Below are 25,039 nucleotides of genomic sequence, written 5' to 3' on the forward strand. Positions count from 1 at the left end.
CTAATCGATCCCACCGTGCAGCGAACATATTAATTAACATCCGTTGTAATGGGACACCCGGCCGAATCGTATCGACGGTGCTATCGTATGCTGAACGCGTTCCAGCGCCTTTTACAAACGACGTGTGTATTCTATTGTTGCTTAATAACAAATTTTCTCGCTTCTGTCGCAACGATGATTTCACCGTGACCGAAAGTGCTCGCCATAATTGTGCCCGGATCGATGTGCCGACACATTAGATCACGCTTCCTTGGTTCACCGAAATAATACGGTATGCCGAGAACGAATAGTCCGGTCAAAACGCTCTGCGAAATCTAATAGAAATAATCTTTCGCAAGTACCTAGCTGGAAACAATCGCATTTCTCAAGATATCAATAATCGGTGTTTCCACGAATATTTTTATTGCTTAAATGTAGCACATTACTATCTATGTTTGAGCTTCATGTAGACCTCCCTGGTGAAAAAAATTTTTCATATTTTCTCAGAAATTTTGTAAGAGTTGGAACTTATGAAAAATTCTGAAAAAATATATAACATTTCTCAGATACTTTCAGAAATAATTGGATGAGGATCTTTGGAATATTTCAGTATCCGTATATGCATGAAAATTTCTGATAAATTGCATAGATCTTCTCATATTTATTCACATTTCGAAGATATGTTGACGGAAAAAATCTGAATATTTTATTTTTATTTTGTCTAAGTTTTTCTGAAAAAACGTTCCAATTTATATAAAAAAATCTAAAAAATTATGAGCATTCTAAGAAAATCTGGAAATTTTTACAGAAATTCTGATTAACGGTATGAAAAATTCTGAGACATTTTTCTATCGGGGATTGTCTGACAGTCGAAAAAATAATGACAAATTTGCAGCACTACTATACAGTGCTACATCCGCCTTTCCCGAGGCAAAGGTGTTTTTAATCATCGATCATAATGGCCCGCACTAATCCATCACTTTCGCTTGCCCGCGTCTTCACCGCCACGACGACGAGGACTTTCAGTCCCTGCACGTCGTTGAAAGTTCATCCGCCGTTTCGTCCGGTAATTATTTACGGTTAGCGTGAGGACGACGAAAAGTGCGTGTCGGAGTGCGAAGGCGAGAATCGGAGAAAGTCGTCGCGCGGTGGAAATCGTTCTAAAACAAACGACGTCGGTCGCAACGGGCCCCTCTCGTCACGCGACATACCGCAGAAATGATAGCGCACGTGCGCTACTTGCGCAAAAAAATCATGTTCCTTCGTTAATGACCGGTAATCAAAAATTGCGAATCGCGACTCCCCCTCCCTCCCTCCCTCCCTCCCGAGTCCCCGTAGAATGTCACGCTCGTGATACAAATAGCACAAATTGAAAAAAAGACGTTCAATTATCTGGCGTAGCTGTAAAACAAACCGAAACAACTGTAAAAATATAAACAAAACGCGAGGCGACGAAATTCTGCTTCACCCGAGGAAAGGTGCGTGTTGTAATTCGTTCACGACCGTCACGCGTTGCCGAGGAATTTCACCTCACCCGGCTACGCATCCGGATGTGAAAACGAGTTTACCCAAACGATTATTGCCCATTGAGAAAGGAATATTATTCGAAAGCGGACGCGAGGACTGTAATCGATTCGATTTCCGTGGCGTACAGTCTACTTTCTTTTACAAGTTCAAGGTCGTTTCCGACAAAAACCAAGGATTTATTGTACTCGATTCACGCGCGCATAATTATCTTTATATCGTAAAATGTATTAATTTATGGAATTTCAATCAAAAGCAATCGAGAGCGAGACAGAAGGATGGAATAAGAGATGGAGTAAAGAAGGATTTGCATTATCTTTGTGCGCTGTATAGAAATATATTTTTTTGTTATTATAAAGATTGGAAATTACTCTATGTTCACAGGACAATGCTTATGTTAGTGCAATATTCATATGTGGCATTTAATATTTTATCATACAATTCACAGTATTGTATTCACAGTATTCACAGTTCAATAATTGTAAAAATCTATAATTAGATCCATTTCCTACTACTACGTTTTGACATATGTATCACAAAAGTTTATAGTAATAGTATTTACATTTATTTATATTTTATACTACAGAAAAAAACGAACACAACTATTAAAACATTATACTAAACAAAAAATAAGATAACCTTCTACGTTAGAGTCTCAAAGAGTTGTTAACATATATTTTTGCACAAATATAACGTATATAATACAAATTTCAGAAACGCCGAGGCAATCACTTGTTAAAATTGAGATATCTATTCTCATCGAAGCTATCCTCAATTTCTTCGGCTATAACTACTTTCGTTTTCGGCTTACGCATCTCGAGTCTCTTTTTCTGTTCCGCCTCCGTAAGTTCGGCGAGATTCAACGGTAAGACTATTATCTTCCGTGGTTCATGATACTGGATCTCTATACTGCTACCGTCGGAAAAGACGAGCGTCGTAGGATACGTCCGTTCGTATACCGCTCTGTGCTTCCTCGTAATCGCCGCCGTCCAGCAATTGAGATTTCTGCTGCGCAGACCAGTCGCGGAGTTGCCAATTCTTGCGAGCAAAGCGATCATTCTGAAATAAGTAAAATGTCTCTGTAGCTTAAAAGGTTATTAATATTACAGAGTATAAATATGTCTTGTATACTTGCAAGAAGTAACTCCGACCAAACGCCGATCAACTTAATCAGCAATTATCTCATTAAACAATACCTTTATTATACTTTGTCACCGCAGATAGAACAATTTTTTGTTGCTTAATGCATGGAAAAGAAAGATCTGGACCACAAATCACGTAGCTAGAAGTATAGCTCTGCCAATTAATCACTGATTAAGTCGATCAGAGTTTCATCGAGATCACCCACAAGCATAATTTTACTCCAATTAAAACGATTTCAAAACACGAGAGATAACCCGTCCCAGCTATAAATGATAACTTTAAAGAGCACTCTCATCAAATATAATCTTCTCATTCACGATAATACAAGCGATACAAGCAAAAAGATATATTTTTCCTTAGATATCTCACATCACACGAGCATATTTTTTTTTCACAGGTTCAGGATAAGCCCGAGCTTATCGTCATGTCTCCAATCGGGAATTTCAGTTTTTTTGACACAAATCTACTATCAACTGCTCTTCTCATCTTCGTTTTACAGCACTTTTCCAATCCTTCTAAACTTTTGCAGACTAATAAGAGTATCACGCTTTTTAGGTTATGTTGCCCGTTGCTCCGAGACAATATCGAGCGCAACACGACGCGTTATTTGTTCGATCGCTCAAGATTGTGTCACCACATTGAAACACCGTGTCTACGCTCGTAATATAGCGAGAAAAATCTCGCGGGGACGATCAAAGGAAAGCTTACCTGCCGTGGCGATCGACGTGACGAGCGACTTGACGCAACGACTCGAAGCTCTGCGCAGCCGGACGATCGGGACGGTCACGTGGTGTCGCTTCCGCGCGACGAATCGGCGACGGCGGCGGCCGCGCGCGCTGGCGGGGGGTGCAATCGAATTGCGATTATCGAGATTGTAAATTCAAGAAATGCGCGGCAATCGCCGCGCACTTCACGCGTCTCTCTCCTTCTCACGGAGACACGGAGCGGTGCGGCGGACGCGCGTGGTCGGTGCGTGCTTTTTGCGTGCGGCTCGTCGTCCTACGAGGAGGAGGATCGACCGGTGCAGCTTGGTGATCGTGCGTCTCCACAAGGCGGTGAGGGGATGAGTGACGACGCCGGTGGCGGTGACCCGAGCACCGGGAGACGCGGCACGGGGTAAGCAATAATTGATCTTCGTGTTCGTGTCGCGCGCGAACGGGCGACGGGGGAAGGGCGCGTGATGGCGACGCGCATTCGGCGCGTCGCTCTTATTATGCGCTCGGACGGGGGGACGGTATTGCGATGCGACAAGCGACACGCGTTTTCATGCGCTGCACGCGCCCTCGGGCTCCTCCTGGCAATGGCCCGGCAGCTCGGCGTACTCCACGCGATTCCTGAAAGGAAAGGAATTACGACACATTCTCTTTTTTTTTCTCTTTTCTTTCGAGCGGAGATCGACGAATCGCCCTTAACGTCGAGTCTCTCGCCGGATATCGTCTTTATAAGGGTCGGTTAGTTAAGAGTTAGTCGAGTTAGCGAGTTAGATTGACCCGGGAATCAATCCGGACGGCACGCGTGTCCAAAGAGACGTACATGTCTTATATGTCTCAATTTTGAACATGGTGCTGTCCGGGAAAATGGCCGACTTTTCTGGCGTACACGGGATTAAAAGGAAGGAGGGGGGGAGAGTTTTTCGGTGAACATTGGTTGCGCTTTTTATTTTGTCATTATACAGCTCCGCATACATAATCGATCGATCGACGCGAATAATTATCGTGCGTATCAAATAAAGCGTGAGATTAAATGGCGAGTTTTAATCCCTCTTCCGTTCCTCAAAAATCTCCGAGGATCAATTTCGCGACGCGAGCTCCCGTCGCGAAACTTTTCCATCGATTTGTTTTGCTGCATCTCGGGAATAACGAACGTTACGTAAGAAATAACGATGAGCCTTGCGAATTGCTATTTTTATGCGCGTCGTTCATCGATTCGAGACGAGAAAGAAAAAAAAATAGGTGGTCGTCTCTATTTCCGGGTTAATGGGAACAAAATCATGCGCACTCGACACGAGACGACACACACAAAATCTGTATATTTTGGCATCCAAATCCATTCGGGACGATTTAGTCTCCCAAGTTATGCCGGAAATCGTCTTTCCACCAATTCAGGCAATTGGCGAAACTCGCGCGACAATTGAATCTGATGCACGGGATAACAATATAACGACGATAAGCGTCAACGCGGGACATGCTTCATGCGTGATCAAACCGTGATTCTTACTTTTACCCCGCAAAATCAAAGAATATTTAACGCATTATACTGGTACATTAATATTTAAATGAAATACCATCTGTAATTATCTCGGGTGGGGATTCAATCCGATGCGTAATGAACAGAATGATAAACCGTGAAAATAATGAAAATGAAGCCTCGTATATCGAGATAAATACCGACTCCGTAAAATATTTTTATTGTAACAACGTTAATATAATCGTTGTCTGATTGGTCAACAGAAATTTTGCTACATTAAAAAATATTCCGCCTATATACCATCCTTTCTCTAATATAGTGCTTTTATTTTACATCATAAACTGCTAAATACTGTTTATCATCTATAATTAACTTGGCAATACTGTCAAACGTGTAATTTATTTGTGCAAACTTCCCGTGAGATTGCATTATTCCTCTCTTTTTTTTTAATTCGTATTAGAATTGTTCATTGTGGTCCTACGTTAATAGTTTGTACTATCTTCCTAATTTAAATAACCTAGCCGGAAATATAAAAAATAATGTTTTAGAGAAAATACGAACAATCGTAGTTTAATATCAATTCATATACGTTTTGACTTAAAATTAAATAAAATTAAGAAATAGAATTAACTGATGAAGTTAATTAATGAAAATTATAAAAGTAAAAAATATTTATATTGTGCGCAGATACACAATATATACACATGCAGAGATTTATGCGAATATAAAAACATCTATATAAAGTATGGATCGGGAAAGGATTTTTTTGAGGGAGGGAGAAATTAAGTCCTCGTCGTAGAGTCGCTATATTCTGCCGTTCAGGTCAATCACCTTCTCATCGCTATGTCTGTAAAATCAAAGTCTTGCTCTACGTCACATCTACAATTGCGTAGCTCACTAAATAGATAAGACGAAATGGCAACACACATATTTATATATATATGCGATTATGAAAATCCAATCACACGTAAATATTCCCATTCTCGTACAAAAATATTTAATGTACTCTCTCATTGTGTATATTATTTATAATATATGTACAATTATAACTAAATTAACGTGGTGAAATACCGAAGTAAGTTAACTGTTATATTAACGATTAGTAAAATCATGCATTATTTTTAACATGAAATATAAAAATAAAATATAAAAAAAAAGATCAGTGAGGATCCCCAGTTTCTGCATGAAATATCACCACACATTCATTGAATGTAAAAACTTTAGTCCGCAAGATGCTACAGCTTTATTTTATTAGTGGCACAGGCTCAGAATACCTAAAAAGTTATTCGATAGAGTGGCATGCGGCAAAAAAAAATCAGATCCAAAGCGCAAGCAATATCAAAGCATGCATGTATACGTACCTGTACAGGACATAGTGCTGTATTATGAAAAATATATCAAATGCCACGGAAAAGAATCCAAGACCGAATTTAGTCGGATCCCCGAAAATACTCTCCCAATCGTCTGAGATAAAAATTTATGACATTAATGTTCCGCACGAATTAATTTCAGTAGTACGTATTCTGAGTATACGCGAGACGGAGGTGAATCTAGCTAGTATATTCGTATGTTTACCATAGTTGTAAGCGTTGAGTATCATCTGTAGCATTGACAGAATGCCGCCGGTAAAATCTAAGAATATATTTCCTATACTCCAGCCGACAGTGGACTTCCTCTTATAATTGTAAAACGCCTGCGGTACATATTTAATAAGCGTTATGCTTAGCTTAACGTAGCTGCAGTAGTAGAGGAAATCTAGCCACTGGATTGTCTTGACGAAAGATAATATCAAAGATATCAGTATAAAAATCGCGAATATCCCATGGATAATACGCGCGGTCGTTGACACCCTTTGATTGCCAATCTGAAGTAAAAATAAATACGATTACACTTCAATTCCTATAGCCGGCTATCCAGAAAACACATACGCTGTCTCGATCACATTTATTTACCTCGTAAATAAAGCACTGCCCAACAGTTACTGCAGTAGCAAATACTGCGTGTAGCGAGAAAAATATATCATTGATTTGCACGGGATTCAAACCTTTTGGATATCGATCGAAATACTGATTCTGAAAATATGTTAGTAAATTAATTGATTATCACATACACATACACATGCGATACACACGCGTGTGCATTTTTGCGCACTTTACATTCTTATCAGAGAATTTTTATCTATAAAACTATTTCACAGTTAGTGTTCTCTCTCTGTACATACGTAGCTTTTATTTCATTGCAAAATATAGAAACAAACACGACAATAGCTTACCTCAATCTCAGGTACCCAGTAGAGGCCACAATTAAACAACGCGTACATAATAAAACCGACTAGATTCAGTGACAGGAAATCGAAATTAAGACCCACGACACTTTTACGTTTGTAATTAATACGGATTTGTGGATAGAAGCTCACGCTCCATGCCACAAAATATATCCATCCGACCACAGCACTGATGTGGTACAATTCATCTGATTTCTCTATCGTCACTCTAACAAATGCTTGAGAGAAACTAAAAGAAAATATGCAAGACAGTTATTTTTATGCTTTACATGTTGAAATATTATTTAAAGAAAAATATGTCGCACACACGAAAAATAGCAGAAATAGAATTTGCTCACTTTAAATTATCGATAGTATGTAACTGATCTCGCGGTATAATAATAATTTTATACATAGACATCTTTTTCAACAGTTTCTATAATTGTTGCAAATTTCGAGATAAATTTGTTTTACACGGTGTTTTTTGAGATCCAATATTAAGGAGCACATTAAGTTTATAACGCAACCGTATAAACTCCGGAGTGTGCATACGTTTCGTCACTGATACATATTTAACAAATTTCACTTCTCAATATCACAAAAATATTAAAATCATTTATAAACAGGTTTGAACACGACACCGTGATTGAACTAGGAAGTAATTCCTGCTCCAAATCTGGGCACAGACTAACGAAACTTCAAGTTTCAGCTCGGCTGACGAGTCTAGGTCAAGAGGCTATCTGTGCAGTCTTAGCTATCAGTCTTGGTGCAATGGAATGTGAATGTAATACCGATCGGAATCTTTTCAGAATTAGTCACGAAGATAGAGAGCGAGGGAAGGCATCGGTGCCATAGGTCTCTGCTCCCTGCTATTTATTGTTGTGCAACATATTTGATTACGAGTGATACTTATGCCAAATAATATACATACGTTCGTAATCTATCGTTATGAAAACATCAACTGATTAGAGTTTACAAAAATCAAAATGTAAGAAGCTCGTGAAATCTCTATAAAACATTCTGTTACATGTACTCACTCCGTGATATCACCAGGAGTCACATTAGCGTTAACGATCGAGTGACCTGCACTCAGGGCTTTAACATAAATAATCCATTCTCTCGGTGAGTCTGCCGCTGCGATGGAAAAGTTAGATGGGGTTACAGATAGCAGATCGGGATGCTGCACAGCTATCGTAACTAGTGCATCTCTGCCGTCAGGTAACGATTCCCTGCAAGATAAGAGATGTGTCTGATAACAAGTAATCTCATTTTTAATCCAAGCACACTGAGATCATCCATCAAGCGAATGTAATTGAATCATAAAGTATAAAGTCCAGAGGTTACATCTCAAGATCATTAGATGCCAGCTGTGTTATCGGTACTTTTAGAGCGTGTGATAAAAGGAGTTGAAGCGAATTATGTCACTAGGATTAAGCGATACATGTGGAATGTGGATCAAAGCGATAAAAATGTAGACGTATTGGTTTCATGGCATTTTTCGTTATTCGTCTATGCAACAAAGGTTCCTGTCAATGAACTTGATTCGTCGTGAGTAGTAACTGTACAGTAGCACATACACTCCCCCCCTCCCCCTCCTAAAAGCAATAGAGTACTGTGACTCCGACATAATAGCCAATAAAATCTATAAGTACTCGACGATATCCATGCAGCTCCATATAATGGCTCGAGTTATGCGGCGCATAACAAGCTACTCACGTCAGTGATAAGTTGAACCTGGTCAGGTGATTGACGTGTACTTTTAAATCCTGCGTCGACGCTCTAAGGGCTCCCTGAACGCACGTTAAAACTGCAAATATGAAAGACGACATGTAATCTACGTACAAGAACGAGACCGGAGACACTTTGTGGCATACTTCTCTAGACTTCTTTCGCGACTTCTCACCTGGTAGCAACAGGACCCATGAGTAACGCATTAAAGCCATGTTGGACGATGATGACTGAAACAAGACGTTGTGCCAAATTTAGACTGACGTTATCGCTCCTTTAATGAAGCCGCAATTAGTGCAGTCATCGTTTAAAGAACGCCATATTAACGTTCTTTCGCGGCGTCACGCGGCGTGTCCGGAGAATTAGGGCTCCGAGACGCAATGGGGCGAACGACGACGGGTTTAACCTCAAAACGCGCGGAGTTATCGCGATAACACGTGCGACACGATGACACATCGCGCGCTGTCGCATCTCGCTAGTCGCCAGCCCGTCGACGGTCTCGATGATCGGGAGATCGTCACGCGGTTTCGTATCCTCGCGGATACCTCGAATTTCCGCGGCTGTCGAAGCGCGGAGCAACAACGACGACGTCGACGAGGAGTGCCATTCGTCGTCGTCGTCGTCGACGACGGCCGTTTCTCAATTCTCCGTTGCACGAGTGCTAGAAGACGAGGCCAACGAACACGAACGCGACGTTTCGGACACGGACACTATCTCGTTTCGCAGTTAGAAATGTGATAAGGAACGATATGAGATGCAACGTGCAACGTCAACAACGAGCACGTGACGCGTCACAGCTGTGGCTGGAATGACACTTGGCCACAGTGTATACTGTGACTTGGCGGCAAGAAATCGAAAGACTTAACAGGGAACAGAGATGACTGAATGCAAAGTCATTTGAATTTAGCGAACCCACGTACCACGTGCTCACACACTACGAAAAATGCACACACACACACACACACACGCACACAATGTGCTTTTGTAAAAAATAGTGAACGGTTGAAGACAGACAACCAAAATATATTAATGTAGATATAATTATATTTCAGATGTAAGAGAGATATAATTAAGAATTAGGATTCAATTAAGAAAGTCTACAAATCACACCCCAAGAAAAATAAAAAATTTACAATTTTTAAGAGAGAGGAAAAACAAATTTAATTCATTTTTTTTTAATTATGAGATGACTAATGTAATTACAGTTACGAGATATTTTGTTATAATGAAACTTATACTGTTTCTTGAAGAGCTCTGTTGTGATTCACTTGTCAATTCACTTATGACACTATTCATCTAGCGCAATCAGTTTAAAAGAATAACGACACTTCTGAAATGTCATTAATTTAATAGAAAGACTAATGAGAATAATATAAGATATAATTAAGAACAAGGGGATGCAATTAAGAAAATATTTGAATCTACATATACATGTATAATTTTAAAAAACTTTATTAAGTTGACACCACAAAAGCTTAAAAAAAAATAAATAATGCTATTGTTTGAAGAATCAGCTGTCTGCAGTCTGATACAAGTTTAAATTATAGGACTTTTTCTCGAAACGTAACGAAATGTCATTTTTTAATTCAATATAATAGGAAGAATACAAATTTATACGTTCGCAGGCTAATATAATGTCAACGTCTTTTTTGCAATAGACCGGGGTTTCTCAACGTTCTTAGCTTTCTAAAGAAATGACTTACAATTTATGTAATTGCCAAATGTAACGTTACTTTTGCACAACCAGACGACATATATTGCGCAAATCCTTACAAAGTAATAAGCGAGATATATAAAAATCATGAACCGCGATAACATTCCTGTTAGAATTTTAGAATTATCTTGTGTGTGTGTGTGTGTGTGTGTGATTTAATCAGAAAATGTTTTTCTTAAGTGATACAAGCGATTTATCTTATCTCATTTCGAGTGAGTCTCAATAAATTTTATTGTTATTTTATTTTACTTATTATATTATTGCTTCGCTTCAAAAATTCTATTTTTTAACAATATTATTATTCTAAAATTTTGAATAGGTAATTATTTTTTTATTATCGTAAAATGCGTGACGCTCCTACTGCAACGCATTGAAAATAACGGGGAACTTTATTCGAAGAGAAATTTTCACAGCGCCCGACAATATAAAGTCCATATTTACTCATTATTTTCTTAAAAGCAAGAGAAGCATTTCCATGCAAGACTCCTCGACAGGGAATTTCTGGCCATCAAAAATTTCCTTCCTTTTATTCGCATGTATGTATACGTTTCATCGAAACTTATTTGTATTGTCCTATAATGCAATGTACGCTCAAGTACAACAGTGAAACTTTTAAAAACGTCTGAAGAAAACTTTTCGTAATAAGGATCATGCGATATCGAATTGTTTCAGGCGTGTAAAAATTGACTTTTGCATCGCGTTCAATGCATCTAATGATATACATATATATATATATATATAGACATACAGAAATAAAATTTAACTAATTACAAATCGGTACTAATTAACATTAATGCGATTAATTAAACGTCCAAGGGTCATTTCACCGATTGGTTTGATCATTTAAATGGTCGCCCGTCCCTTTCGTGCTGTATATCGGAGAATGAAAATTCGGTTGAATTTCGTATTATGGCCAGCGTTAATTCACGCGATTTCGCCCACTATTTTCATCACACACTCGATTCGCTCTTTTCCTTTTCTCTGTTTTCGCGCTTAGCGCGCTTAGTCGACGATAAACTTAATACGCCTTAGTGGGTCAAGTCTCGGTAAAGTTCCATCGAGATTGCGGAAAGGCCAGCACGTATTCCAAAAAATAGAAAAAAAAAGATATAAAGAGTATGATAACGACTCTCGGCGAGAGAAAGAGAGAGGAAGAGAGAGAGAGAGAGTGAAAGACAGGAAGAAAAGGGAACAATATATATGTCGAACGCGCGGTTACGGAATGACGAAGACAAACGAGATTTACTTTTACGTGCCACAGGAAATTCATATGATAAAAAGTGATGAAAGGGAAAGATAGATTTTGCGTACAGCGAAAAGAACAATAGGATTTGACGCTTAATAATAAAATAAGCCGGATTGCGCGAAAATCGATAAATCGAGTAATTCTTTTTACAACGTAATCTAATCGAGAGAATTTTTTTTATTAGAACGCTCACATTTGGCATATTGCCGATATCTCTCGCTCTCTCGCAGCTCTTTTTTTTTGTTCCCTACGTTTTTATTCGTAAAATCGTATTTTATATTAACATTGTCATGTTTCTATTATATTACATGTAGCAAGAGTAAATATGCTTTCGTGAAATTTTTGTTACGCGCGCGCGCGCGCGCGCGCGTGTGTGTGTGTGTACTGATTCGCAATGTGAAATGTATTTCCTACTGTGGATCACGATCAAAAGAGCTTGAAAAAGAAAGAGAAAGAGAGAAAGAGCGAGAGAGGATGAGAGAACAGCGAAAGAGACAGAGCGAGAGAGGGAGAAAGAGAACAGAGTTGAATTTTTATTTTTGATACCTAGCGCTGCGGATTCATTCGAGCCGAGATACGCGCACGTAATGCGCAAAAAAGGACATAAAAAAAAAACGTACGTAACTCCACGTCGTAAAAGATCCTAATTAGAGCCGGATTAAAGGGACGGACGATTTTATTTCATAAAAATAAGGCAGAAACGCGCGGAGAATAAAAATGACCGCTCATTTATTTCGCATTTAGGTAAATTCGTTTAATAGCGATTATTATACCGCGAATTTAATTAAGCACGGGGATAACAGACGATTTTTAGCCTCGCAATACAGGGAAGTATTTTTTATTTATTTTTTTATTTTTTTTGGTAATAATGTTACCTCCGCATGCACTGTCGTGTATTATTCCCTAATTTGTATTATGTTATTGCGAACGATTTGCGCGAATTAAAATTGCGGCGAGTGTAATAACAATTATCATAAATTGAAGATTATACATCGAACGGCGCTGTCGGATCGACTTAATGCCCGTTTCATGCTAATTTCTTATCACGGTCAATTACTTAATCGCGCGCAATGTGGGTTAACGTGCCGATTATAAAGTATAATATAATTTAACACGATGACTCATTAATATTTCGGAGACACAACATTATACCGACCCGATCATGTTCTCTGCTTCTGGATTTTTACAAATTTTAGAAGGCTTACATCATTAGCTTATGCATAGACGGAAAACTATGTCATACGAATAAATTATATATTATGGTCTTGTTTTAACTTATATATTTACTTAAACTTATTATATATTTACTTAAACTTATCTCATTCACTCTCTTAAGTGAATGAGATAAGTTTAAGTAAATATATAATGAATGCAGATGTATCTCGCTTGAAAAGTCATATAATTAAATTAATAAAAACTATGCCTCGCGAAATTTGCATCAGACGCCGAAAAATATAACATCAGGGCAACAGCACCCCACGGCATAATTCTTTTCTTAATATCCGCCAGGACGTCATCGAGGTGGAGAATGTTTCCACCTTCGTATATTTGTGAGGATATTTTAGAGAAACCCCTCTCCCTCTATCTTTCTCTCACCGTATTCTCCGCGATACATTAAGGCAAAATGTCGACATTACAGCCACGCGTCGCTCAATATATCATTGCGCGGGATGTGCGTAGTCTCGCGCGCGCTAGTCGGGATGACTCGAGCGGCGCGCGGACCTCCTGAATCTCTCTCGTCTCGTCGGATTTATCGGGCTGCACGCCACGACTCGACGGTCGGCATTATTATTCCATCAGCGAAATTATTGGCGCAATTAACTGGCCGGCTAAACGGTTTTAAATACTCCGCGTCGCGCCGCTGCACTGTCGCCGGCCGTTCCGCCGGCTTTTGTCGCCCGCTCGGAACCCTCTCGGCCGATCGATGGAGCGCGAAATATGCGGCCGCCGCCGGCCACTCTCCGCCGTCCGTCCGTCGTTGGCCGTCGTCGAGAAATTTTTTATGGCTCTATTCCCGATTTTATCAAGGCTTTCCCTTTTTTTTTTATGAAGCCAGCGCTGCACGCGCGACCGGCCGACTTACACGTGAGCACGTGAGCCTCTACGCGCTCTCGGACTTCAAGATGGGTCATGAATCGTCGTTAAGTGGACACGTAACGTTGTTCCCGAGAAATTCAGAGACGATCTTTATCCAATGATCACGTCGGTAGATAGTAGATACCGTTACTTATTGTCGCAACTTCTAATCTCGATGTTGGATATTTTAGTTATCGGAACTCAAATTAATCAAGAGGTTGTTGTTAATTTACTCTTCATCAATTCGAAAAACCTTTTAAGTTTTACCATTGTTTATCACCCGTTTCGATTGCACATTGTGAAACATTTACATAACTAACAATAAGTACAGTAATTTATTTAATTTTTTGGATAAAAAGAGAAAAAGACTTTGGACTCTGTGGCGGCCTCGCTTAAGTTTTACAGTTAGGAAGAAATATGAAGTCTAGGATTAGCCCCTACCGAATGACAGCCCGATCATCAGACCGAATAGCAGAGTCACACACTTTTACTCGCGAACGCAACCAGGCTTATAAGTGCATGAGCACAGCAAAACATCCTATTGCCAATAGTTATCTCGAGTAGAAGCATCGAATTGTCGCTATATTAATACGAAATAATTATGCCATATTACACTTATACATATTAAGAATTATTTCTATTAGAGTATTAGATTATTATTCGTCTTATATATTTCTGTCTCAATGATTCTTGGTTGGATTTGAACTCGGATTTTCGACTCACGTCATAATCATGCTCATTCATACTTCGCAAATATTGTCGCGATCGTGATCGACAAATACGAAAACCTATTTAAATATCTTGAAACATCACAATAGATTAGAAATATAAGATAATTCGGAACATTATACCGTGAAAGTTGAATAAATCAATTTTGTAATCTGAAAAATTACGCACCAACAACCGCGTTGTGCTCTCATAGTCCTTTAATTACCACAATTTTGCTGATTTAATTTTTTATCACATTCACAATTACATATCGATTTTATTCTCCCACAACGTGCAGCGGGGGAGTAATATTCGACTGCCGCAACGCAATTTTCCTTCGTTTAGCAGCTGCGCTACTCGCTCAAGCGCGATTTTTGCTTGATAATGAAAGATTCAGGTTCGACCCGTATCCGTGTGTTTATAACGCATTTCCTGCAATGTGAAGTACAACAATATTATTCATTGTAACGCATGCGCGATTTTTCTCCCATTCAGCGCGGTTGCACTCGCGCGAAATTACTGTCGCGAAAAGAGCGAATTTAGCTTTCATTAATTTCCGTTTGATCCCATGGTTTATTACGTATTATTCGAAAACAAATTATAGGCGCGCAAATAGAGTCGCGCCCGCTGCAGTCACGTATTGTAAATCATCAGGTGCACCGTGGCCGTCGTGCATGCAATCGGATGCATTAACGTATCCTATCATTCTCTACAAAAAAAACCCGTACGATTGCCAGGATTCATGTACATATACATACGTGCGAAGGGAGGAGGGTGGACAGGGGAGGAGAGGGGAGGTCGCGAAAACAGCTTGTAATAGCTACGTCGAAATTTGAGCACTCATGCTTTTATCGTATGAATATTGATGGGCATTGTCCATCGAAGCGTGAATTTCATGGCTGGCGACGGAGGCACACGTTGTAAGCGCGGACTATTGGCGCGAGATTATTCTCACAATGATATAATGGTAGTTCATTTTTGAAAAATATTATTAATACATATCGCGGCATTTTCGACGCTATTAAAAGACATCTGATGAACATCACTTATCTTTTTTTCGTTCGACGATAAATTTTATGAAGCTGTAATCGTGAAGGTATTACGAAAACGATATTAACAATTATTAATACAATATTGAAATAATTAAGTTTGATTAATCTTAACCTCTGACTTTGCGTATCAAAAATTAAATCTTTTATACGTATAGAACCGTTTTTTTTTCTTTTATGTAGTTTATTATACTTTTCCGTACGATTTATTCTACGGTATCCTCACGCCTTTCTTGTGTGCTTTAGTCGGTTATCGACGTAAATTTACGAGTTCCTTGCCGGTCTACCCTTTATCGTGGATCCGGTTTCCAATATTAATATCACCGTCCAACGCGTTTGATCGTATCGCAATATCGGATTTCGTGAGATGTTTGAGAAAGCACCGCTTAAATAGTAGAAAAATAACAATATGTTGCTAATATTTATAAAATATAAAGACGATATCAAAATTCTCTCTCTCATCCTTACCTTTTCTCCAAAAGTCACAAAAAGTCTATCGAATTCTCGGATCCTCGGATTTCATTTCTCAAATGAAATCCGAGGATTCGTCTCTTCGTCTCAACTAAATCCGCAGTTGCAGATTTATATTATATATATAAATATAATTTTTTTCTCTTTATAATAAATGTTTAAATTCTTTTCCTTACTAGTAAATGTATATTAATTATAAAGAAGTACCATTTATTTCTTAGAATAAGACCTCGCCCTCAGCTCCCTTGCTCTCTCTGAAATCGCACACGGTCCGATCCCTGGTTATAGGGATTAGTTTCCTTGACCAAAAATAGGACCACGAGTGCACGAATCTCACAGTATAGGCGTAATAGTGTCCCTTCTGGAGGTTGACTCACGACTGGAATTTTCCGAAATGTGCATTCGTCTCGAGACATGTGCCTTTTCCAGCCTGCACCCGAGATAAGATCTAGTTATGTCTTCCTATCCCCCTCCTCCTCTAGATAGCCTTTCCCTTGCTTCCTTCAAAAACTAATATTCCACAAATTCCGGGGTTTGACGTAACACAGCAATAAAAACAGATCAGACTTTATGGTTAAAGTCTTCTGGAAATCTATATATATTTTTCACATTGTGTTTTTCACACTGTTTCTACATATCTCAAATTTTATTTAATATTTGTGAATTAATTTGTAAATTTCCTTTTAAATGTTTATTGTTATGTACACTTCTCTCGAAATTTAATATTCGACAATTTTAAATCTTTATATAAAAAAATAATTTTTTATTCAAATATCTCTCTTGCACATCGATTATATATTTGATTTTTAAAAATAATAAATAATAATAAATTAAGAATAACAGTAAAAATCAACAATATGGATTATTAATATTGCTATTTTGCAGATAGCTTATATTGCTGTATATATGTTACATCGTCGCTAGTTTACAGTATTCTCTTGGTTTGTTTTTGTAAAAAATGGATAATACAAATCCGCGATGTGCGATGCTTTCATGCCCCGTTCCTCCTTTTATTTATTTTACTTAGTTTGTTTTATTTAGCGCGGTGCCGGTTATTTTGTTTCAATTTCATAAAATATATTCATTGTTGTTACTGCGCGGTCTTCTGTTTCTAATTCGATTCCCACCGCGAATTTATGATGTCGTAAAATAGCGCGCGGGACTCTAATATTCATTACGCATGCTGCGAGTTAAAACTTCTTTAGATAGATTTTGCATACTCTTAAAAATAGGATGGAAATGATGACATTATCGAGACATATTATTAGAGATCTCTAATTTTTTAAATAAAACATACAAGGTGAAAAACAAACTGTAAAGTCCACTAACTGGAACTTTTAATTAATTACATTATTATTCTACTATTTAATTAATATTAATTATTTCGAGTCATATAGGTCATACTTTTAATTTATTTATTAAACCAATAAACTGTTTAATTATTCCAATACATTTCCTCTTTTGCTTGATTTTTGTTAATCTGTTATATATTATTATTATTAGCAAAAAATTTTGTTACTCATTAAACGAATATTAATCAAAATGTCAATAAATTACGATTTGATTTCTGCAGCTTGACCTGCTTCGAATTTCATTGTGAAATTTCTCATCGTTAATTGATGTAATTACTAGATGTTGAGATTGATTGAGTGATGGCATATTTAAACGAGACTCACTTGGGAAAAGCCATGGTGAGTCCGTCATTGACTATCGCTGAAGTGATAGTAACGAGATAGCATCGTCTCTGACAGACGATCAAATCGATCGAGAAGTTGATTAGATGAGATGTTCGACCGGTCAAGAATACACAGTCATCTATTCTATTAATAATCTCGGTGGAGGAAAGTAATAACGATCAACATTCCACGTCTGGTCCACAAGTAATGCATACTTGACTACTATTTATACATTAAGTAGTTAATGTATGACGATGTAGATACCGATAAAATGTATACATTAAAAATGGGAAAACCGGTACCTCTTATACAGGGGGATTATAAAACGCGCAGGGTGATTATGGAACTCATTGTCAGTTGTTTAGGTTGATTCTTCTTAATTATCACAACTTCCTGAAGAGTTTTGTGATTATTCGTAGGTCAGATTGACGTTTCGACGTTTCCGCTTGTAGGACTGATTGACCACAAACAATACGCCTGCGGAGTTTCGCGAGCTGCGTATGAGACGTCTTGTATAATATGTACGGTGCTTGTGAGAGAGAGAAATGCGCGGACTACACTTTGCCAAGTGTGATTATATCTCTTTAGCTGGCAGAATTACAAAGTGTAAAGTAGAAATTCCTGGCGTACAAATTATGACAGTTAATAACCAGAGCGCACGTACATAACGCGTATAAGTAGATAATCGAATTAATTGCGGCGCGCGCGTTCAAATAAATATATCCCCGTTCTTCGCATGATGCCGCGTTGTAACATTCAATGTAATGCGAAATATAATATAAATATATATAAATATATATATATATATCGCGCGCGCGCACATGAGATATAGGCAATACGCAATTTCCGCTCGCGGCTCGTAACGTGTCATCGCGTAAATAAATAAAAATGGTGTCGTATGCTGTTGGCGAAACGAAATCCGGTTTACAAACCAGTAGAACGGGAGTGAATATTTAATTACGCCATTTGTTTATTCCATTCCGCCGAATCGCTAATTCGCGTAGCCGAATGTCCGATATCCTCGAACAATAAGCGGCGGTGTATTAAGCTATATTTACATTTCTCATTATAACGGTCAAATTATCGTTGCTCTGATGCTTATGACTTCGTGGCGTTGCCGTTGTACTTTTATTTAACGTTATTTATCATGATAATGGAAATGGAATAAAATTCGTGCTCTGATATCAACGCAAGCGACGCAAATAACTTCCAGGAAGAGTGTAAAGCTTTATTTGAAAATAAATTCCGGTTAATTCTCCAGAATATAATTAGATTTGCGATACCGCAGTTGAATTCGTCAAATTATTTCTCTGTAATCTTTCTAAAATTAATTAAAGCCGATTAATATCTGGTCGATAAAGCAAGCTGTATTTCTCTCTAATCTACCATCTTCAGATAAGGTATACGAATAATTTTCCTAAAGGCACATCTGACTTGTACATATATCATCGTTTTATCGCTTTAATTTTAAATCGGTATAACCGTTTCAAGGTTAATTAATATTCTGAATTAATTCTTAATCATTCTTAAGTAATAAATGTTATCAATTCAGGCGATTTTTATCCCAACGTGACGCGCACGGCACGTATCGTTAATATGTTAAATATCTTGATTAATTTAAGAAATATTAATCGTTACGTGTCCGGCTAATGAGCGCGTGGATTACTGACGAAGAAAACTGCTCGCGTGACTCGACTGTCTTATTTATGACGAGGAACACGCTTTGTGAATCACGTGTGCATCGATAACAAGATCATTGTCTCATGACCGACCGATATCTCGCGCGTTGCACGCGAGAAATATGCAGCGTGCTCCTCGGCGCCGAGGAATAAGAAAGCTTGCAATATTAATAAAAGACCCCGAGAATTATTTATTACTCATCATTGTCGCCAGTGTGTTTGCAGCCCCTCTTTTGTCGCGTTACTTTTTTCAGAGCAGCTTTGTTGATCAATTTAGAATTGGCATCTCTTCAATCCGAAGCGCTTCTCTTTCTCTCTCTCTCTCTCTCTCTCTCTCTCTCTCTCTCTTTGGCAAAAAATTTCACGGGAGAGAATTTGCACATTTTGTCTTTCCATTCCGTTGAAAGGATCGCGCGATATCCCGGGCTCGATACGAGAAAATTCCTTGCCGCGACGCAATGCCCAGCAGCTCGCGCGCAATAACGCGCCGCTACGCTACGCTAATCAAGAACGAATGCTGCGAACGCTAATAACATTTTTATCGTCGCTACCGTAGTTACTATTTGTCCGTTTACCTTGACTGTTCGAGAGAATTCAAGTCGCCTTCTCGGTGGCGGGCAGGCTGCAGCGAATGCAGCTAGGTCGATCTTCTCTCTCATTGCTTAATAATAGAATACGAATGCGCGCGGTGCGGCTCGTAACGGTGCCGCGAATCGTGCATCGCATATCGGATCCGTATTGCGAAATTTCCATTTGTTGCGGATAGCGCAGTTTTGTTTACGATACGCTGTAGGCGATTTTGCGGAATTTTCAACAAAAACAACTTGCGTCGTTAACACGTTATATTCCGTGTGCGATGTGCTCACCCGCGCGCGCGCGTGCTTTTTGTCGTTATTCTATGGCCGTCGATAAAGCGCCGTTCCATCTAGTATGAAGAAGTTAAAAAGCTCGCGTAAGCCCCGTATGCCCGATCCGGCGCGCGTTCATGAATAATTCACAGTTTATTGAGTTTTAATATCAATATCGTCGCGATCGCGGATTAATCGACTGGCACGACTGGCCAATATTTATATGCACCTTTCTTGGTGACGTTCACACCGCGCTGCCGGGTAATGCTGACAATTGGTGGCCCCCTTTCTCGCCCGATTCGAAATTATTTATTTTCCAGTGGCATTTGACGCGCGTCCGGTAGTTTTTTGCGAAATAGTATAAATGGCTTCATTGAAATTTTACCATTTTATTCCATTTTCAAAAAGGCCATATACGACAGCAACGATATTGTACCAGTGAAACGTAATACCTGACGTAGCTAAAATGAAAAAAAAAACCTGTCAACGTTAAACTTTGGAATTGCAACTTGCAATGGTTTTACCAGTAAGATACGTCGTGTTGTTAAATATTAAAGATTTTGCTTTGCAGTTTTATCGACGATAACGAGTTACCGATTGACATGGTTAAATAACTTGTTCACGTGTGATATGCTCGTAGAGATTTGCGATAATATTTGATTTCTTCTTTCTTCGTCATATAGAGCGCAAGTGTCGCTGGGTAATACATTGACGCGATATTCGGTCGAGATATAACGATAACAAGCTTCATTCGATTCAGCGATGCGATTGTGAGACTTGACAGAATGATCGAACACTTCCGTTCGAAAATGTTTTATATAATTATATAAAATTATACATTTATTACATATTATTTTTTAAGCTATTTTTAAATAAAAATTAACGTGTGTGCATTGTGCAAAAGATTTTTCTTTAATTACAATTTAATTCCTAAATACACTCTATTTTTATTAAAATATCGGACATTATTTAAAATATTATTTTACCGTAAAATCCTATAATTTATAATACATATTTTATTCAAGCTTCATTATGTATTTTATCATACAATCAGATGTCAAATACTTTTGTAAAAGTACAGTTACAGATTTTAAAATTATCTCCCAATTTATATAAATAATTTAAAGTAATTAACTTTCATAACCATTGAAAAATATATCATAGAATATATACGATCTCTCTTATATAGGTTATACATACATATACTTGGAAATATTTTAATTGTATCACACGAGAAAGATATTATTTAAAAACCGATTGACAGTTAATTTATTACTTAACGTCGAGACACGTCGCTCAATTCTTTCGATAATCATGTTACGAATATTTACGACAAGGATCGCGCGTACAGAAATCGCTGAATGAGGAATTCTCGCGATTTACGAAAGCGGCGCGCGTTTTATTGTATATGTGCAAAATACGTGTGTGTGTGTTTTGTGCCAATGACTTACGGCCTATTTGCAACCGCATTCAATGCCCTCGTTTTTCCTGGTTCCGAATAACTACACGTTTGCCGATGGTCGATCGCGCGACACCGAGTGATGGCTCCCCCTTTCCCCTTTGCCGCTGATCGATTTTGATTTCACGGCTAGTTTCGCGAAAATTAAATCATTGTGCGATCGACAGAAATAACGGATCGCTTTGTCGTAAATTCATGCGGTGCAAAATTCTCGCCACGCATTCCCTCCCCCCAAACGGAGATGATTTAACGATTCTTCAACGTTCCTTTTCGCGTTTCCTCTTCAACGAACACGCGAGAGAGACTTATACGTATAATCCACAATACATATAAATAATATCGTAAATAGCGAATAAAATAAAACAATAAAAGGCACATCAAAGTTTGCTGCAACTATATTGAATCTAAAAAGAAAAACCGCATATGTATGTGGATGTGTATACTGTGTATACACGGAAAGAGCGGTTTTGCTGAAGTATCCAAAAATTTAGCAAGATACAGATCTGAAAATAATTCTGTTGCACCATCAAAATAATTATAGCAGGTCGCTGAAGTATGATGATAATGCTGTAAAAAGTTTTGACATTTTAGCAATCAGTTTGAGTGTTCTACATAATTATTTTGATGGTGCAACAAAATTTATTTTCAGACCTGTATCTTAGCTAAATGTTTAGATACTTCAGAAAAACCGTTCTTTCCGTGTATGTGTTACGAGGTAGCAGCGCAATAGTTGCAGATTAGGTGTGGGTAGTTCTTTAGATCAAACGTAGTAATTCACTACACTTTGCTGCGGCTTATATATTTCCGGCATTATCTCCGACGCGCCGTTCATTATCCGTAGCGTTATTTCAGCTGATTTCACGAGCAATCACGATTATTACGATGCATCCCGCCGGTACTGTCCTTGATTTACCGATAAAAGTTTGCGCCGCAGCGTTCACTCACCTGTCAAATTTCGCTCTGAGCCGCGACAGTTAAAATCTACCCATCGAGAGGTGCAGAGACATCCAATCTCTGCGCGTTACAACCGACTTCACGAGATCGTCTGTAACGAGAAGCTTTTTATTAAAGGCCGCTGAAATATGCATGCTCGTAATCAGAAATCGAGAGAGGGAGCCCACGTTAAAAATTTTCATTCATTGACAGAAAAAATTCTTTGAGTGACTTTGAACGACAGTGGCTCAATCTTGTCTCTTTCATTGCGTTAGCTATTAATTTTCAAAGTAATATTATTTGAAAGACATTTAGGAGAAAAAGGAAAAAACAATTGTTTCTATCTATTTAAAGCGTGTTTATAAATTTTTCAAGTGTTATTTTTCTTATTTAAATAGTCTATGGTAAAAAAAATCCTATAAATACTTCCATATAAAAATTAATTAAAAAATTCTCATTTGATAATTAGATTTAAAAAATTTGTTGTTACTATTGTATTACATATTCAAGCCTGATTAAAAAAAATGTTACTCGAAATAAAATCATGAACCATACCACTATATCGTTATCGATCGATCGATCCGATTGAATTTGGAAGAATAAATGATCTGAAGAATTTCTCGATCCCTATTACATCTAAAATCACGTTATCATCCCGGTGAGCAAACACTTTCGACCACAGACTCGGCACCGTGCAGGGAATCCAGCTTGTTGATAAATGCAATCACTGAGCGACGATCTCGACTTTAATCTCCAATTGAAGCTTTGTCGACTGAATTTTCCCGTGGTTTTCGATGCTTGAAGTCCTTGAACTTGATCTTGAGTTCATGAAGTTTTCCGGTTTCGTTGCGAATGATTGTAATAGGAGTTTAAGAAGCTAAAGGGAATATAATTCTTTAGAATTAGATCAAAATTGAAAAGAATAAGGTTCGTAATGCTCGCAATTATAATCATATTATTAGGATTATTCGAGTTTATTTTTGCATCCAAGCATTTACGTTCGAAAATCGTGTTGCGTATTCATCTACAAATTGAATAAAAATTATGGTGTTTATATATAAAATATATATATATATATATATATATATATATATACCAATTCATATATATTTTTTAATATAAATTATCCAACTCATCTTTCAATTTTAAATGATTTTTTTCAGTGAAATGGAACATTATCGCGTAATATTTCACTGTCGATTGCCTTATCTAATGTCGTTATCTATAATGTAATAAGAATAGTGAGCGACGATAAAGCGAACAGGCCACGTGATAACATTATATGTCTATTGTAGCTCACACAAATCGACACAGCTCGAAGGCATTCGTAGCTGTCAACCGTCGCGATGATTTTTTTCATGTTTCGCGTGAAAAATCAAGCTCACCATTAGAAGCAACAAATTATGCTGATAACAATCGGCGCATCCGCAACTATTCTCCCTGAACAAACTGTTGTTTCCCGCGGAAAACGCGACGAGACCGTGACGATCACACCACTTAAACCGACCGGTTCGGCCGAGCGTACGAGTCGTACGACGCGACTCGAAAAGGCCCCGCGCAAGATCGCTCGTATATATAAATCCTGTAAGAGGGTTTCCCCCCCCCTTCGTACTAAAATCTTTTCCCCCCATGCATAGTGTGCCCCCCTCCACCTCCATCCTGTTTCTGATCGTTCGCTTGTTTCTGCGTGAGCGATCGTTTAATTTTGCGGTCCCGATGTTGCAAATGTTTATATAATTGCAACATTGCATGTTTGTATAATTGCTCTATATTGCATAATAGACGCCCTAATTCGGTTTAATCGCTAACGGCCCCAATCTTCTCGTCTAAGACATGTAGGATTCACGTAGATTTAACCCAAATTGCCCTATGCAATTCTGATTTGGTCTTTACGTTGTTTTTCCCTAGAAAACTGCGTTTGCTGTACTTTTGTTCATAAACAAAAAAATGCAAAAATATTGACATTGTTTTTAATTTTAATACATATTAAATGTTGAGACAAATAAAATTAATGAATATTTTTCAAAGCTGCCTTTAAATGTTATAGATCTCCGATAGAAAGTGATAAGCTAATAAATCAATTATTTAAATCAGTTTTTTATCTACTTGATTGTTTTACATTAGATGACTAGGGGGCCGGTTGTTCCAACCTATTGGTAGACTAACTAATAGTTAAATCACATGTCTATATCTTCGTTTAATTTGAAGGAAAAACAAAGACACATATGTAATTTAACTATTAGTTAGTTCACCAACAGGTTGGAACAACCGGTCCTAGGAGACTATTGTATTAGATGAGACTTGCAGAATTTTGTTATCTCCGAGTGATTATTTCACGATCCGCTTTTATCAGCTC

The 25,039-nt window shown here is 38.1% G+C and overlaps 2 protein-coding genes and 1 long non-coding RNA gene across 8 annotated transcripts in view; 1 reads left to right on the forward strand and 2 right to left on the reverse strand.

The window, feature by feature from the left end:
* Positions 1-1,911: 1,911 nt before the first annotated feature.
* Positions 1,912-2,561, reverse strand: Mrpl55 (mitochondrial ribosomal protein L55). Its single transcript, XM_071777202.1, has one exon. The coding sequence runs from the start codon at positions 2,559-2,561 to the stop codon at positions 2,232-2,234; it is 330 nt and encodes a 109-aa protein (XP_071633303.1). The 3' UTR covers positions 1,912-2,231.
* Positions 2,423-24,235, reverse strand: Ctns (lysosomal cystine transporter cystinosin). 6 transcript variants are annotated; one of them, XM_071777196.1, is made up of 12 exons: positions 24,069-24,235; positions 23,239-23,560; positions 22,696-22,795; positions 9,000-9,054; positions 8,813-8,903; positions 8,134-8,325; positions 7,106-7,346; positions 6,786-6,905; positions 6,409-6,697; positions 6,195-6,297; positions 3,355-3,482; positions 2,423-2,562 (listed from the first exon to the last, which is right to left on the reverse strand). In XM_071777196.1, exons 4-12 carry the CDS (start codon positions 9,037-9,039, stop codon positions 2,558-2,560), a joined length of 1,209 nt encoding a protein of 402 aa, XP_071633297.1. In that variant the 5' UTR covers positions 9,040-9,054; positions 22,696-22,795; positions 23,239-23,560; positions 24,069-24,235; the 3' UTR covers positions 2,423-2,557. The 6 variants fall into 6 exon arrangements, with proteins under 6 accessions (XP_071633297.1, XP_071633298.1, XP_071633299.1 ...); XM_071777197.1 differs by lacking the exon at positions 23,239-23,560; XM_071777198.1 differs by lacking the exons at positions 22,696-22,795; positions 23,239-23,560; positions 24,069-24,235 and having other exon boundaries at positions 9,000-9,650.
* LOC139812408 (uncharacterized) overlaps positions 3,593-25,039 on the forward strand; it is a 178,981-nt gene continuing 157,534 nt past the window's right edge. The window contains exon 1 of the long non-coding RNA XR_011731864.1: positions 3,593-3,762. This is a non-coding gene — a long non-coding RNA (uncharacterized lncRNA). The remainder of the gene's footprint in view (positions 3,763-25,039) is intronic.

Source organism: Temnothorax longispinosus, chromosome 4 (genome assembly GCF_030848805.1).
Source record: "Temnothorax longispinosus isolate EJ_2023e chromosome 4, Tlon_JGU_v1, whole genome shotgun sequence".
Lineage (NCBI taxonomy): Eukaryota > Metazoa > Arthropoda > Insecta > Hymenoptera > Formicidae > Temnothorax > Temnothorax longispinosus.